This window comes from Schistocerca serialis, chromosome 1, assembly GCF_023864345.2.
Source record: "Schistocerca serialis cubense isolate TAMUIC-IGC-003099 chromosome 1, iqSchSeri2.2, whole genome shotgun sequence".
Taxonomy (NCBI): domain Eukaryota; kingdom Metazoa; phylum Arthropoda; class Insecta; order Orthoptera; family Acrididae; genus Schistocerca; species Schistocerca serialis.
The window spans coordinates 395,643,366-395,660,567 of record NC_064638.1 but is presented as its reverse complement, the minus strand read 5'-3'; the positions used below and the strand labels follow the sequence as shown (position 1 = coordinate 395,660,567).

At 40.2% G+C, this 17,202-nt stretch overlaps 1 protein-coding gene across 1 annotated transcript in view; it reads right to left on the bottom strand.

The window, feature by feature from the left end:
• The window catches only part of LOC126471479 (dynein axonemal assembly factor 10), a 173,481-nt gene that overhangs the window by 91,595 nt on the left and 64,684 nt on the right, over window positions 1-17,202 (bottom strand). Inside the window, exon 4 of the mRNA XM_050099685.1 lies at window positions 9,122-9,223. Within this exon, the coding sequence (XP_049955642.1) occupies window positions 9,122-9,223 (102 nt within the window). The remainder of the gene's footprint in view (window positions 1-9,121; window positions 9,224-17,202) is intronic.

Below are 17,202 nucleotides of genomic sequence, written 5' to 3'. Positions count from 1 at the left end.
GAAACATAGTAGGTGGATATGGATTGGGGGGAAAAAATGAAAGAGGAAGCCGCCTTGTAGAATTTTGCACGGAGCATAACTTAATCATAGCTAACACTTGTTTCAAGAATCATGAAAGAAGGTTGTATACCTGGAAGAATCCTGGAGATACTAAAAGGTATCAGATAGATTACATAATGGTAAGACAGAGATTTAGGAACCAGGTTTTAAATTGTAAGACATTTCCAGGGGCAGATGTGGATTCTGACCACAATCTGTTGGTTATGAACTGCAGATTGAAACTGAAGAAACTGAAAAAAGGCGGGAATTTAAGGAGATGGGACCTGGATAAACTGAAAGAACCAGAGGTTGTAGAGAGTTTCAGGGAGAGCATAAGGGAACAATTGAAAGGAATGGGGGAAAGAAATACAGTAGAAGAAGAATGGGTAGCTCTGAGAGATGAAGTAGTGAAGGCAGCAGAGGATCAAGTAGGTAAAAAGACGAGGGCTAATAGAAATCCTTGGGTAACAGAAGAAATATTGAATTTAATTGATGAAAGGAGAAAATATAAAAATGCAGTAAATGAAGCAGGCAAAAAGGAATACAAACGTCTCAAAAATGAGATCGACAGGAAGTGCAAAATGGCTAAGCAGGAATGGCTAGAGGACAAATGTAAGGATGTAGAGGCTTGTCTCACTAGGGGTAAGATAGATACTGCCTACAGGAAAATTAAAGAGACCTTTGGAGAGAAGAGAACCACTTGTATGAATATCAAGAGCTCAGATGGCAACCCAGTTCTAAGCAAAGAAGGGAAGGCAGAAAGGTGGAAGGAGTATATAGAGGGTTTATACAAGGGCGATGTATTTGAGGTCAATATTATGGAAATGGAAGAGGATGTAGATGAAGATAAAATGGGAGATAAGATACTGCGTGAAGAGTTTGACAGAGCACTGAAAGACCTGAGTCGAAAAAAGGCCCCGGGAGTAGACAACATCCCATTAGAACTACTGATGGCCTTGAGAGAGCCAGTCATGACAAAACTCTACCATCTGGTGAGCAAGATGTATGAGACAGGCGAAATACCCACAGCCTTCAAGAAGAATATAATAATTCCAATCCCAAAGAAAGCAGGTGTTGACAGATGTGAAAATTACTGAACTATCAGTTTAATAAGTCACAGCTGCAAAATACTAACGCGAATTCTTTACAGACGAATGGAAAAACTGGTAGAAGAGGACCTCGGGGAAGATCAGTTTGGATTCCGTAGAAATGTTGGAACACATGAGGCAATACTAACCTTACGACTTATCTTAGAAGAAAGATTAAGAAAAGGCAAACCTACGTTTCTAGCATTTGTAGACTTAGAGAAAGCGTTTGACAACGTTAACTGGAATACTCTCTTTCAAATTCTGAAGGTGGCAGGGGTAAAATACAGGGAGCGAAAGGCTATTTACAATTTGTACAGAAACCAGATGGCACTTATAAGAGTCGAGGGGCATGAAAGAGAAGCAGTGGTTGGGAAAGGAGTGAGACAGGGTTGTAGCCTCTCCCCGATGTTATTCAATCTGTATATTGAGCAAGCAGTAAAGGAAACAAAAGAAAAATTCGGAGTAGGTATGAAAATTCATAGAGAAGAAGTAAAAACTTTGAGGTTCGCCGATGACATTGTAATTCTGTCAGAGACAGCAAAGGACTTGGAAGAGCAGTTGAACAGAATGGACAGTGTCTTGAAAGGAGGATATAAGATGAACATCAACAAAAGCAAAACGAGGATAATGGAATGTAGTCAAATTAAATCGGGTGATGCTGAGGGGATTAGATTAGGAAATGAGACACTTAAAGTAGTAGAGGAGTTTTGCTATTTAGGGAGTAAAATAACTGATGATGGTCGAAGTAGAGAGGATATAAAATGTAGACTGGCAATGGCAAGGAAATCGTTTCTGAAGAAGAGAAATTTGTTAACATTGAGTATAGATTTAAGTGTCAGGAAGTCGTTTCTGAAAGTATTTGTATGGAGTGTAGCCATGTATGGAAGTGAAACATGGACGATAACCAGTTTGGACAAGAAGAGAATAGAAGCTTTCGAAATGTGGTGCTACAGAAGAATGCTGAAGATAAGGTGGGTAGATCACGTAACTAATGAGGAGGTATTGAATAGGATTGGGGAGAAGAGAAGTTTGTGGCACAACTTGACTAGAAGAAGGGATTGGTTGGTAGGACATGTTTTGAGGCATCAAGGGATCACAAATTTAGCATTGGAGGGCAGCGTGGAGGGTAAAAATCGTAGAGGGAGACCAAGAGATCAATACACTAAGCAGATTCAGAAGGATGTAGGTTGCAGTAGGTACTGGGAGATGAAGATGCTTGCACAGGATAGAGTAGCATGGAGAGCTGCATCAAACCAGTCTCAGGACTGAAGACCACAACAACAACAACAATGCCAATGTTGAAAAGTTAAAAAGAACAAACAAAGGGGAAGGACAGCAAAAATAAAAAATTACAGAATTTGTAAGCCGTCTTCAATGTTTTTAACTAACAGACAGACTTTCTGAATTAGATGTTAACATGACAAAACATGAAAAGCAACTGGAAAATCATATTACAGAGTTGAGAGTAGAGAAAACAGACTTAAAACCATATATTAATATAATAAAATGATATTACTATTATTGATCCAGCAAACAATTCAAAATAAACATCACAATAAGAGCTGATTAAAAATAACAGGTGTTTGAATGAGGAGTTTTGCAACACTTTATAAGTACTGTGAAATGATGTCACATAAATTGTGCAGGAAGTGTCATCTGATGCAAATACCCAAAGAAAATTACAGGAAGAGGGTTTCTTGGATGTAGCAACTGAGTTAAGAGAAAACAGTAATTTTAAACTCTAAAGGAACAGTTGAACTGTAACAGTAACTTTTATACTGAACTGAAACCAACAGCCCAAAAACACCTGGCTATGAAAATGGGAATAGCACGTTTAGTACCTTTCGATTTTGTACACAGAATAGAACATACTGAGAATGTGTTACAGGAAATTACTAGACACATGCCAGAGGTGGCTACAGCTAACCAAACAGACGTTAAATGAACTGAAAGGAATGTTAGTAAAGATAGTGATGGCAGAGATTTTTGGACCCACACTGCTAGTTTAAAGGAGAAATTTGATGAATCTGAAGACATAGGAGATGTTAAACAAAGTGCCATGCTCTCACACCACAGAAAGATGATAGGAAATGTGATGACTGATGGGCGGAATTCCATCTAGAACATGGAATTAATTTACCTATTAAGTTCCCATATTTCAAGCCTGAAGTGGAAATACATCCTATAGCCTTTTTAGAAGTAGAATGATTTTGAGAAGCAACAAGAGAAATATTAGTCTGCAGCAGAACAGCAAAAACCAAATGTAGAATTACTGGATGCAATACCACACAACCCCGAATGGAAAGGATTCTCAAACTATTTTGAATGGCACCTGACAAAGGTAAAGCTCTTAGATGAACCAATAAGTGAGATCCATCTACTAAGATCATTAATCAGTTGCACGTCGAACTACGTACATGAGAAAACTGCTGGGAAGGAATGGTCATGAGTCAGTTCAGTTTTAAGTTACTTGGAACAACTGGATATTCTTAATCATGCTTATGAAGAACAGAAATGAAGAAAGAATGGTCAGAGTCCAAAAAGAGAGACTAAACCCCATCATGGACGGAAGGTAAGCAAAAATAGCTAGTTCTGTAATGGGAAGGTGAGGGATACTGAGAGATCATACAGGGGATACAACAATAAAGCAAGAAAAACAATTGGGAACAGAGCAAACGAAGGGGAAGGACACACAAAAAGAATTTTTGAGATAAAATATATGGAAAATGCTGCATATCCTAAGGAAGAGGCTGTTCCCAGGGGCTGGGTATGTCAGAGTTAAGGCAGAGATATTAGGACAGGTGATTTAGGAGGAGCAACAAGAACTTAGAGATGCCATATTACAACAAGTAGTGCCAGAGAGGGCAGCCCAGTGTAAAAGGCATAATTGAAGTCATTCTGTATGGTGAAATAATAAATATGGTAGTTGATTTGGGTAGTGAAATGACATAGTACCAGAAAGTATAACTGATCAAAAACAACAGAAATGGGACTTCAGCTTGCTTCCAGTATCCAGGGATTGCTAGATAAAAGGGTTAACCTATTAGGGAAGTAGTTCTCCTCAAATTTCTCATAGGAGCTATCTTTTGAATAATCGTTTTCAGTTGTACCCAAGACACTCTTGGGAACAGAATGGTTGAGACAATATACGGCAGTAGTGGTTGAGCCAATGTGCGACAGTGCTGAACTTCTGTCTAAAGCCGTTAATACTGCAGGGTGAGTCACGAGGTTTTCCCCCGGTTTCTGGAAAAAAAAAAAATGTAAATAAAGTAATGGAATCAGATGCATAATTAAGACGCTACAGCAATTGAAAAACTCAGGAAAACAGCAGAAAAAACTTTTGTTGTAGGATTTCACTACCAAAAATGCACATAATAATTACTTTAAACAATTTTGTAGCAGTTTCCTGCATTCAGAGTGGATTTAAAGCAAGTGATCAAAATTTCCTCCCTGTATTTGAAGGCAATGATTTTCACTGGAGTAACCACGAGAGTAGTATTTCGTAATTTCACATGCTTGTTCCTTATTAACGTTGCGGCATCAAAAATGCGTTGTATTAATTCTTCTCATGTTCCCACCTTAACTTCATACACAATGTCTTTTATTCACCCCCAGATGCAGTAATGTAGGGGTGTCAAATTGCCAGTTAATAGGGCCCCCACGAATGTGGGAATTGCTGATTAAGATAAGCTGTTACCACATGGTGGAAGTGTGCAGGTGCCCTATCCTGTTGGATGTACATGTGGCACCTTGTTTCCAGAGGAACATCTTCAAGAAGCTGCAGTAAGCCTTCTCATAAAAATTTACTGTAAATCTGACAATTTAAATTTCCCAGGAGAATAAACCACCCCAGTAACTAGCCACAAAAAACACCACACCAGACATCGAGATTGAATCTGCGTTGAAATTGACATACTATTGTGGCATTGGGATTTTCGTCTCCTGAGACATGCATGTTATGCATGCTGTTGATGCCATCTCTTGCAAATGCTGCTTCATCACTGAACATTATGAAGCGATAGAGCTGCCAATTTCCATTTAATTAGTTACAAAAGTGAAAATGGTTGACACAATCATGTGGTCAACTTTCTGGACATGAAAAGTATACCATCCATTCTAATGAAGAATCCTACATACCTACCTTAGATTGTGAAACATTCAGTCGGGTAGCCAGGCATCTTGTTCTTGAACGGGGACTGTGCTCTACTGAATTAAGAATGTTTTCCTCTTCTTGAATGTCATGATGTCTTTTGGAGTGTATACAAATCCTGGGAAGAGTACCAGTTTCTTGCAATGTTCGATTTGTTCCACTAAATGTTTTGGCACTCAGAATCCTATGATTAGGATACCGACGGTGATATTCGGCAACAGCAGCTTTCACATTACCACCATATAAGCCCAAAATGTACAATACTCCTACGATGAAAATTTGTATAGCATCGCAAAGTGTACTGTACACAGGAGACAATAACAGAAAACAGTGACTGTTGTTACGCAAACATACTAGTTGTCTACCTAAGACCGATCCTGTGTCCTGTGAACACAAGTGTAGCACTCCATGCACTGTGGCATGTTCCAGAAGTCTGTTGTAGCTTCTTAACTATGGATCTGATCACATTACTGTATTTCCATTTTTTGTTCCAAATAACCTAAGGAATAACCACCAGCAACTGGGGGAAAACCTCGTGACTCGCCCTGTATATGATGATCAGAAAGATGTAATCATTCCCTTCTTAGAGGAAGAAACTCCATTAAGTTTAGAAAATGAGGGAATGTGAATATTTGAAAATATAAAATACCTGAAATCTAACAGAATCAAGGTAACTAGTAGGAAATAGATTTGTCCCTATATAAGGAAATTTTCATCTCTAAAGTAAAAAAAAGTGAGTGGAACAACAGGACCTATGTGAGCTGTTGCTACATTACTGCATAGTGTTTTCTCACTAGTCAAGGGCAATTAAGAGATATGAATGTAATTTTTCAAAAAAAGTGAAAAATCTTTTAATAAAGAACCTTGTGTAAAGATCCAGGTGAGGTTGTTCATGGTTGAATGATTGTGATAGAAAATGTGAAATATACACACTTTTTGCCCAGTAATAATACACTGAAATCACTTGTGTGAATACAATGAAAGCTCAGATCGAACAGTCTCAAAGACAGTCCTGTAACAGAGTTTTGCTATATTAGTTAATGTAACCACTGCTGCGTCACCACAGAGACCCGCCCTGGGGGCCGGACCATTTCTCAGCACATCAGCTAAATAAAGCAAAATGTGATAGCTGCTGATAAATGAAGATGATAATGTTTGAGGTGAGTGGGGAGATGGTGCAGTCACGTGTAACAGGACTGATGCTCAGAGCTGGAAAGAGGAAGGGGGTTAGTGGTAGATGCGGCAATGTCATGGCTACTGACGCATCCTGCTCCACTTACAAATGTTGAAACTGTGGCTGTTTCTTAGCAGCTGTGAAAGTGATGGTTCCATCCGCCAAAAGCTGAGAAGTGATTGTATATGGGTCGACATCCTGCAGGAATCTGTAGTTGTGAGAGAATATTTCTCACAAGCCGAGAGCAATTACGTGATATGAATTAACTAATTAATTTATTTTTTAAAGTGTCCCTTCATCAGCCACCACTCTCTGTGCTGTCCTTTCATGATGAGAATGTCATCGATGAGTTTAACCAAGATATCTTTGGGCCTAAACTGTTGCATGTCTGCAGTACTACAAATACATCATCATCTGTAATGATGTGAATGCTCTCATCTGTGTGGTCGGTGTCACTATTGGTCAAGTCAGAGGTATCCTGTAGGATCCATGCAAGCTTGAGTCTACTGATGATAACACTCATTGTCTTCCCTTGAAGTAAGATCTCAAATGTGTTTTTGCCGCACTTCATCAGGTAGGGCCTCTGTCCACTCTCCTCTGTGGCACATAAGGGCTGTTTGAGTGTGTGGTGCCAGCAGTCCATGAGACCATTACTTTGAGGATGGTATACTGTGGTTCAGAAGTAACAGTTTGGTAAAAAGTGCCAGTTCAAATTGTCTGCTTTGATTAGTCATGGAAACAGGGCAGCCAAAACAGGAAATCCATAAATGGACAAATGCTTTTCTCTGTGGTTTCCACCGAAATGATAGATATTGCTGTAGCTTCAACTCAGTGAGTTACCTCGTCAAGTGCTGAATGGATGTAAGAGAAACTACCTAATTCAGGGAGGGACCTAACGAGATATAGGTGGATATGCTGAAAGCAGCCCTTAAGGATTGAATAAAGGCTGTATTGTGGCCGTGCATGCCATCCTATCTTAGAGCATTGGCACGCAGAAAATGCTTGGGTCCAATTTTATAGTCTCTCTTGACATTTGGCCACAAGAACGCATCTGTGACATGTCTCCTTGTTGGATGGATCCTTGAATGGGACAGCCCTTATTGTTTATCCAATGACTTTCCTCATACTGGGGGATATGAGTTGTCAATGATGATTCTGGGAAAAATCACACAATACATGTGCTGAAAAGCCAAGAATGATGCAGCATTCTATGCACAAACTCATTGTGGTGTTGCATAGGAGTTTGCATAATTGTGTGTACTGTAGTGATTCTGCTAGTTTGTCATAATCAGGATCCACTGAGAGTGGCATCAAAGACAGATGGTCTGAAATGACTTTGTCTGTGCCATGGAGATGTCAAACATCAGTTTCAAAGATTGCAAATGGAATCTGTCAGTGGATCTGTGCAGATGTCACAGGCTTCCCCCCATATCATTTTCAAACCGATTTACTGCTACATAGACAACAACTACTGCCTGTTATACATTGATCACTTGCACTGGGAGTCAGTCAACTTCCTGGAAAAGAAGTGTAGTAGTGGTTGTATTCCAGCTATTGACTGTTGAAGAACTGATCAAATTGTGGAATCACTTGCATCAGAACTGACTGAAATGAGTGTGGTGGGTAGTGGTTGTGGCAACGTCATTGCATGAAAAATGCAGTCTTTAATTTGTTAAAATTCCTGTTCCATTTCTTGGGCCCATTCAATATCTTGCTTGATTGTTATGTGCTTGCCTTCTAACACATTCATCAGTAGTGCTTGGATGACTGCTGTGTGAGATAGCTGTCTGCAACAAAAATTAAACAGGTTGAGAAATTGGTATAATTCTTGAAAGTTTCATGACTGCTGTAGTTGACTAATGAGTTCATCCCATTGCATTGTAGGCTGTAAGCCTTCAGTGCTAACTGAATGGCCAAAGAACTTAACTTCTTATTGTTGCTGTTCATATTTCTCATCACTGTGTCACTCTGAGCTTGTTTGAGGCATCAAAAACTAGTTTGAGATGTTCTTCATGTCTGTGCTGAGAAGTAGAGAAGACAAAAATATCATCTAAGTAAGTATAGCAAAAGGAAAACTTGAAAAGAAAATTGTCTATGAACCTCTGCCACGTCTGCACTGTATTTTTGAGTCCATATGGCATGTAAAGGAATTCATAAAGTCCAAAAGGGGTCATAATAGCTGTCTTTGGGAATCCCTCTTGATTCATGGGAATCTGCATCAGCTGTTCATGGGCCCCCTGAATTTGATTCTCAGCCAGACTGGGGACTTTACATTCACCCATTTTCATGTAGAATGTATGACTATCATCAGTTATTTATTTGTTTCATTGCATAATTTTACGGCTGTGTCATACTTCCGATTTACAGATTAAAGAAGTTAAGGTATATATTAAAGCAGGAAAATGTCATATTTGTCATCCACTAGATGAACAATATTGAATAATAATTCCAAATTATATAAAATGGACATAAAATATTGTACTCTTGGTTATCACTCTACAGCAGAATTAGTAGAGGTGATTTGGTTACTATGTGTGTAGCAATTAATAACAGATTAAAGAATCACAAAAGACACCTCTGTTTGGGAAATGAACTTAATTGAACTGAATTTGGATTTAATATTTAAAATACTATGATTTGCCTGATATCCTTTAAATGTGCTTAACCTACCAAATGCTACTGCCCAACAGTCTCTTCTAATTTCACCTTCTTCCGGTTCCATGACAGCCACTGGTTTCCCCTTTTGTCGAATGTCCCATACCTTCACACTACCTGTAAGAATAACAAGCTGTTCAGAATAATAGTTCTTTATCTTGAGTTTGACTATCTAATATTCAATTAACATGTCTATAAAGGAACTAAGCACAAGTGAAGGATAGAAGGAAGAATAAGGTAGTCCCATTTTAACAAATTTCAAGGGAAGTAAGAAAATTTTAATTTACTTCTTTTTTAAGCTATATAATTACTAATTAATTAAATTGCAGATTAATACATTTAGTCCCACCTGGTTCTTGTTTCTCATATTAATACTATTGGTTTTGTTCTTCAAACAACACTAGTAACATACATTTCAAACAGCCAAATAATTTAGATAGCTGAAAATGACTTACAAGTTCATGGCACCCTCCATCGGTAATGCTAGAATTTAGTATGGTGTTGACCCACCCTTAGCCTTGATGAAAACTTCCACTCTTGCAAGTATATGTTCAATCAGGTGCTGGAAGATTTCTCGGGGAATGGTAACCCATTCTTCATGGAGTGCTGCACTGAATAGAGGTATTTATGTCGGTCAGCGAGGCCTGACACAAAGTCAGCATTCCAAAACATCCCCAAGGTGTTCTATAGGATTTAGGTCAGGACTCCATTACAGGGATGTTATTGTTGTGAAACCACTCTGCCACAGGCTGTGCAATATGAACTGGTGCTCGATCTTGTTGAAAGATGCATTCACCATCCCCAAAATGCATTAATGTAGGCATGTGCTGTGATAGTGCCATGAGAACAACAAGGGGTGAAAGGCCCTTCCATGAAAAACACGACTACACCATAACACCACTGATTCCAAATTTTACTATTGGTACTACGCACGCCGGCAGATGATGTTTACCGGGCATGTTCCATACCCACACCCTGCCATTGGATCACCACATTGTGTACCATGATTGGTAATTTCACACAACATCCAACTCTCTTACACCAAGCGAGGTGTCATTTTCAATTATGGGCGCGATGTGTGGCTTATGAGCAGCCACTCGACCATGAAATCCAAGTTTTCTCACCTCCCACCTAACTGTCATAGTACTTGCTGTGGATCCTGATGCTGTTTGGAATTCCTGTGTGATGGTCTGGATAGATGTCTGCCTATTACACATTACAACCCTCTTCATCGGTCAGCGGTCTCTGTCAGTCAACAGACAAGATGCTGCATGCTTTTGTGCTGTATGTGTCCCTTCATGTTTCCACTTCACTATCACATCAGAAACAGTGGACCTATGGATGTTTAGTGTGGAAATCTCACCTACAGACACATGACACAAGTGACACCCAATCACCTGACCACATTCGAAGTCTGTGAGTTCCACAGAGTGCCCCATTCTGCTCCCTCACGATGTCTAATGACTACTGAGGACACAGATATGGAGTACCTGGCAGCACAATGCACCTAATATGAAAAATGTGTGGTTTTATGGGTGTCCAGATATTTTGATCACATAGTGTATGTAGCCCTTGTTACAGTAGCATGTAGGAAGCTACAAAAGCTACTTCTCTTTTCTTTAATTTTTATTTATTGGAATGTGGTGTACGAGGGTGGTTTGAAAAGTTCTTGGAATGGAATAGAAAAAAGTATTTACATCACTGAAACATTTTTTTTTATTTTTCAATGTAGTCTCCTTGTAGATTAATGTACTTGGTCCAAAAATGTTCCAGTGCCTTGATCCCATCTCAAAAATGAGTTTCCTCCAAGCCTGCAAAATAGTTGTCAACTCCAGCTATCAGATCTCTGTCTTAAATGAATTTTCGTCCACCAAGGAAAATGTTCAGTTTTGTGAAGAGATGGAAGTCTGACGGAGCCATAACAGGTGAATAAGGCAGGTGTGGTAACAATTCATACCTTAGTTTGTGTAATTTTCCCTTGCCAATGGCACATGTGTGCGGGCACACATTGCCTCGATGGAAGATGACTTTTTTCCTTCATAAACCTGGTTTTTTCTTGCGTATCCATCGCTGCAATTTGTCCAGGAGGTTAGCATAGTATTCTCCAGTAATTGTTTGCCCAGTGGGGAGATAATCTACAAACAGAATCCCCTTCGCATCGCAGAACACTGATGCCATGACTTTTCCTGCCAAAGGAATTGTCTTTGCTTTCTTTGGTGGCAGAGAATCAGCATGTTTCCACTGCTTTGACTGTTGTTTTGTATCTGGGGTATAGTAGTGTACCCAAGTTTCATCTGTGGTCACAAACCAGCACAAAAAATCTTGTTTCTCCTAAAACGGGCCAAACATTGTTCCGATACGTCCATTCTCATGCGTTTTTGATCCAACGTCAATAGTCGTGGCACCCATGACATATGGCAAGAGTGAGCAATTTCATGCACTTTCAATCGGCAATCCTCCATGACCATTTTGTGCACTTTTGCAATGATTTCTGGAGTAGTGACACATCTTGGCCGACCACTGGGCGGATCATCATCTAAGTTCTCCCGACCAAATTTAAATTCATTTGTCCCCTTGGCAACAGTTGAGTATGAAGGAGCAGTGTATTCTGGAAATTGGCATGAATGTCCTTTGCTTTCATACTACAAAATACTTAATCACTGCTGAAATCTCAATTTTTTCCATCTTTGCAAATCACTACATGGGAACAACAACAGATCCACATCACCACCACAGCTCTCTTCCAAGAGCACTGATGTGGCACATGTTTACAGGCAACAGTCCAATGAATATCAAGTGAACAACTTGTTGCACTAGCATTGACCTCTGCTGGTGATTCCAAGAACTTTTGAAACCACCCTCGTACAAACAAAATAGTCAAAGTCTTATTATACATGTTTTAGGTTTCTCTTCAGTTCACAGTAAATCTGCCAGGAAGTTTCATATCCACACACTCTGGTGCAGACTGAAAATTCATTCTGGAAACAATTTCCCAGGCTGTGGCTCAACCATGTCTCTGCAACATCCTTTTTTCCAGGAGTGCTGGTTTTGCAAGTCTCACAGGAAAGCTTCTGTGAAGTTTGGAAGGTAGAAGTGGAAGTAAAGCTGTGAGGGTGGGCCATGAGTCATGCTTGGGTAGCTCAGTTGGCAGACCACTTGCTCATGAAAGCGAAAGGTCCTGAGTCTGAACCTCCATCCGACACACAGTATTAATGTGCCAGGAAGTTTCTTATCGGCATACACTCCACTGCAAAGTCAAAGTTCATTCTCGAAACAACTCTCAGGCTATGGTCAAGCTTATGGCTATGGCTAAGCCATGTCTCTGCAATATCCTTTCTTCCAGGAGCACTAGTCTTGCAAGTTTCACAGGAGTGCTTCTGTGAAGTTTAGAGGGTAGGAGATGAGGCACTGGCAGAAGTAAAGCTGTGAGGATTAGTTGTGAGTCCTGCTTGGGTAGCTCAGTTTTTAAAGCATTTGGTCCTGAGTTTGAGTCCCGGTCTGGCATGTAGCTTTAATACCCCACGAAGTTTCTCATTGACCATATTTGTGACAACTGTGGGACATGTCAGAACATCAGACAATGAAACCAATTTCTGTAAGGAAACCCGGAGTACATCGTAATAGTTGATAACAGGTCATACTAACAAATTATGGCAAATGGCATCAAATATTATTCTTTTAGATTATTGAGAAGATGAAAAGATAAAAAAAGGAAGGGGTACAACTACACTAATTCGTAACAAAAATAAATTGCTACTTAGTTCTAGCACAGTAACACATGGTTGTAAAAAGACTACTCTTTTTGATAAGAAAAGCACAGACCCCATATGTCACTGATTTTTCTCATCTTTTGCAAGATTGTAGCACACATTTAAATGTAAATATCCACTTCAGAGTAAAGGAGATCACTCATCGAAAAACAGATATGTTGAGTCATCAAGTGGAACACACAAAAAGGAATGAAAACTTGCTAGCTTTTGGAGTAATACCTTTTGAGCTAGGACACACACACACATATACACACACAATGTATGGATACACACACCTATGTCCTTACATTGTGCCGGCCGGATGCAAGATGCCAGCGCCGCGTTTCGGCAGGTGGACTAGGTAGGGGTGGGGTTGTGTCATGTGGCATGGATACAGGAGAGAAAGGTGGGAGACAGGGAGAGGGACTGAGGGTGGGTGGCTAGCTGCTCAGAGGTTGGTAACTGTTTTTCTGGCTAGGAACATGAGGGATGGCAGTTGCATGGTCTGGACATGTGTCTGAGCCACTTGGGAGCAGCACATGCTGAATGGAACATGGGGATGTGAATTGGGACAGTCTAATACGAGAAAGCGATGTGGGGATGTAAATTGGGACAGTGTAATAGGATGGAGGAGGGGAAAATTGTTGGGTGGAGAGTTTGGGGTATTGGGTTACCAGAAACTGAGGTCAGGGCATTTATAGGAGTGGTGGATGTGTTGCAAGGATAACTCCCATCTGTGTAATTCAGAGAAGATGATGGTGGCGGTAAGGCTGCCGATGGCTCAGATTGTGAAGCAGCCACTGAAATTAAGCATATTATGCTCATCTGCATGTTGTGCCACTGGGTGGTCAACTTTATTCTTGGCAACAGATTGGGAAGTGGCCATTCATCTTGGTTGGTAGTCATACCAAAATAAAAGGCTGTGCAGTGTTTGCAGCAGAGCTGATATATGACGTGGTTTCTTTCGCAAGTGGCCTGTCCCATGGTGGGGTAGGAAAAGCCTTTGACAGGAAGTGCTGCGTGGATAGATTGGGCAGGTCTTGCACCTTGCTCTTCTGCAGGGATATATTTACTGTGGCAAGAGGATGGGAGCAGGAATGGCGTAGGGATTAACTAGGATGATGTGTAGGTTGGGTGGGCAATGGAACACGAATTTAGGGGTGTGGGAAAGATCTTGGTTAGAATGTCTCTCATTTCAGGACATGATGAAACATAGTCAAACTCCTGACAAAGGACATGGTTCTATAATTACACTTAAATGTAACAAATGCTGCTGTAGCACAATGCACTTCTCATGTGTTGATGTGTAGTCAAGAAACTGAGGTTCGCAGTTTTAGAAGGCTGTTGAGAACCATACAAGAGTGCCAGCTCTTGACCAGCAGTGGTAGTGCACCTGGCTAAGGCAGTAGACTAGAAGCCTACCCATAGTGCATTTGAGACATGTCCCTTTCTCTCCTAACCTTCCTCCAAAGAGTTGCCTTGTTATAATCAAACATATTTCTTCAGAAAGGAAGAACAACAGCAGCAGCAATAATAATAATAATAATAATACACTGAAGCACCAAAGAAACTGGTATAGGCAAGCATATTCAAATACAGAGATATGGAAACAGGCAGAATATGGCGCTGCAGTCAGCAACGCCTATATAAGAAAACAAGTTTCTGGCACAGTTGCTAGATCAGTTACTGCTGCTACACTGCTAGTTTATCAAGATTTAAGCAAGTCTGGATGTGGTGTTATAATTGGCACATGAGCAATAGGGTACAGTATCCCCAAGGTAGCGACGAAGTGGGGATTTTCCAGTATCACCATTTCACGAGTGACCCTGGAATATCAGGAATCCGGTACAACATCAAACCTTGGACATTGCTGTGGCTAGTAAAAGATCCTGCACGAATGGGACTAACAATGACTGAAGAGAATCGTTCATTGTGACTGAAGTGTAACCCTTCCACAAATTGCTGCAGATTTCAATGCCGGGACATCAACAAGTGTCAGCGTTCAAACCATTCAACGAAATGTCATCAATATGGGGTTTTGGAGCTGAAGGCCCACTCATGTATCCTTGGAGACTGCATGTCACAAAGCTTTACACCTTGCTTAGACCCGTCAACACAGACATTGGACTGTTGATGGCTATAAACACTTTGCATGGTTGGACGAGTCTCGATTCAAATTGTATTGAGCGGATGGACATGTATGGGTATGGAGACAACCTCATGAATCCATGGACCCTGCATGTCAGCAGGGGACTGTTCAAGCTGGTGGAGGCTCTGTAATGGTGTGGGTTGTGTGCAGTTGTAGTGCTATGGGACCCCCGATATGTCTAGTGATGCATACATAAGCATCCTGTCTGATCATCTGCATCCATTCATTCATGTCCTTTCTGCATTCCGATGGACTTTGGCAATTCCAGCAGGATCAACAAGACACTCCACACATCCAGAGTTGCTACAGAGTGGTTCCAGGAACATTCTTCTGAGTTTAAACACTTCCACTGGCCACCAAACTTCCAAGACATGAACATTATTGAGCATATCTGGGATACCTTGCAATGTTCTGTTCAGAAGAGATCTCCACCCTTTATGGGCAGCCCTGCAGGATTCATGGTGTCAATTCCCTCCAGCACTACTTCAGACAATACACGAGTCCACGGCACATTGTGTTGCGGCACTTCTGCATGCTTACAGGGGCCCTACGTGATATTAGGCAGGTGTATCAGTTTCTCTGGCTCTTCAGTGTAGTAATAGTAATAATAACAATAATAATAAAATTTCTGTTATGTACATTTGGTATTAAACAATGATAGTGATAAATACATCTCATGAACATTTAAAAACAATGACCACTGAGAGATAATTTCTAACAAAACCACACGCACGTCAACATAAGAACAATTAGTGGGGCTGTCAATGGATGCAACACCAGGAAGTGAAGAGTAATGCAACCTAGAAGCCTTTATCTACAGCCCACTTATCTCATGAATGAATAGATCAAGCTGGGGTTTACATGATGCGTACTTGCACAAAACATGCTGGTTCTCACATAAGAGGTGTTTGGCCTCCATTAAAGTCATTAAAAAAAAGGACAAAAGATGGTCCTTATTGCTGCAACAATGTTACTTCATGGAGGTCTTGTGTTATTGCAATTAGTACAGGTAGAAAAGAAGTGAAAGCTTACTTGCTAATGCAATTTTTTTATAATTTAAGTGGCTCTTCTGCTACCTAAAACATAGGTGAATAAATGTGTGTCTTTTTTTTCTTTTAAGTGAAAATTGAGTAATAAAAAAGCAAGAAGGTTGAATACCTATTCAATATCAGGAGTTTTGTTCTACAAGTCAATGTTATTTTTCAGCTCTTTACAATACTTTGTGAATACAAAAAGGGGTGAAAGACAGAAAACACTAATGTACATCATGATTCAGCATCCAAAAAAAAATTACTGAACAATTTGGGGCACAGACTCACATTTAGGACTTGGATGCACATACCAAGCTGCCATCCTGATTCAAGTTATCCACACTTTTTTCCAAATTACTTCATGAATGTAAATGTAGCTTCCTCTCTCTATTGCCCTAATCCAAATTGAGTCTGTGCCCCCATCTCTGATAGCCTAATTGTTGACAGGATCTTAAATTTTCACCTTCTTCCTTTTCAACATGAAACTTCAAATGCCTTTAAAACTGGCTGTGGCAGCTAAATGACAGACCAGAGAATAGTAGCAACAGTATACCTTCTCCAATATGGATGTTGTTTTTATGGTCTTCAGACCAGAGACTGATTTGATGCAGCTCTCCTCGCTACCTTATCCTGTGCAAGCCTCTTCATCTCCGAGTAACTACTGCAATTTACATCCTTCTGAATCTGCTTAGCATATTCATCTCTTGGCCTCCCTCTACAACTTATACCCACCACACTTTCTTCCAATACTAAACTGGTGTGTCCTTGATGCCTCAGAATGTATCCTACCAATCGATCCCTTCTTTTAGTCAAGTTGTGTCACAAATTTCTCTTCTCCCTAATTCTATTCAGTACCTCCTCATTAGTTACGTGATCTACCCATCTAATCTTCAGCATTTTTCTGTAGCACCATATTTCAAAAGATTCTATTCTCTTCTTGTTTAAACTATTTATCATCCATGTTTCACTTCCACACATGGCTACATGCTTTCTTTTCCATAGCCAGTCTACATTTCATGTCCTCTCTAGTTTGACCATCATAAGTTATTTTGCTCCCCAAATAGCAAAAGTGATCTACTAGCCCCACTAATTGTAAGTGTCTCATTTCCTAATCTAATTCCCTCAGCATCACCTGATTTAATTCAACTACGTTCCATTATCCTCGTT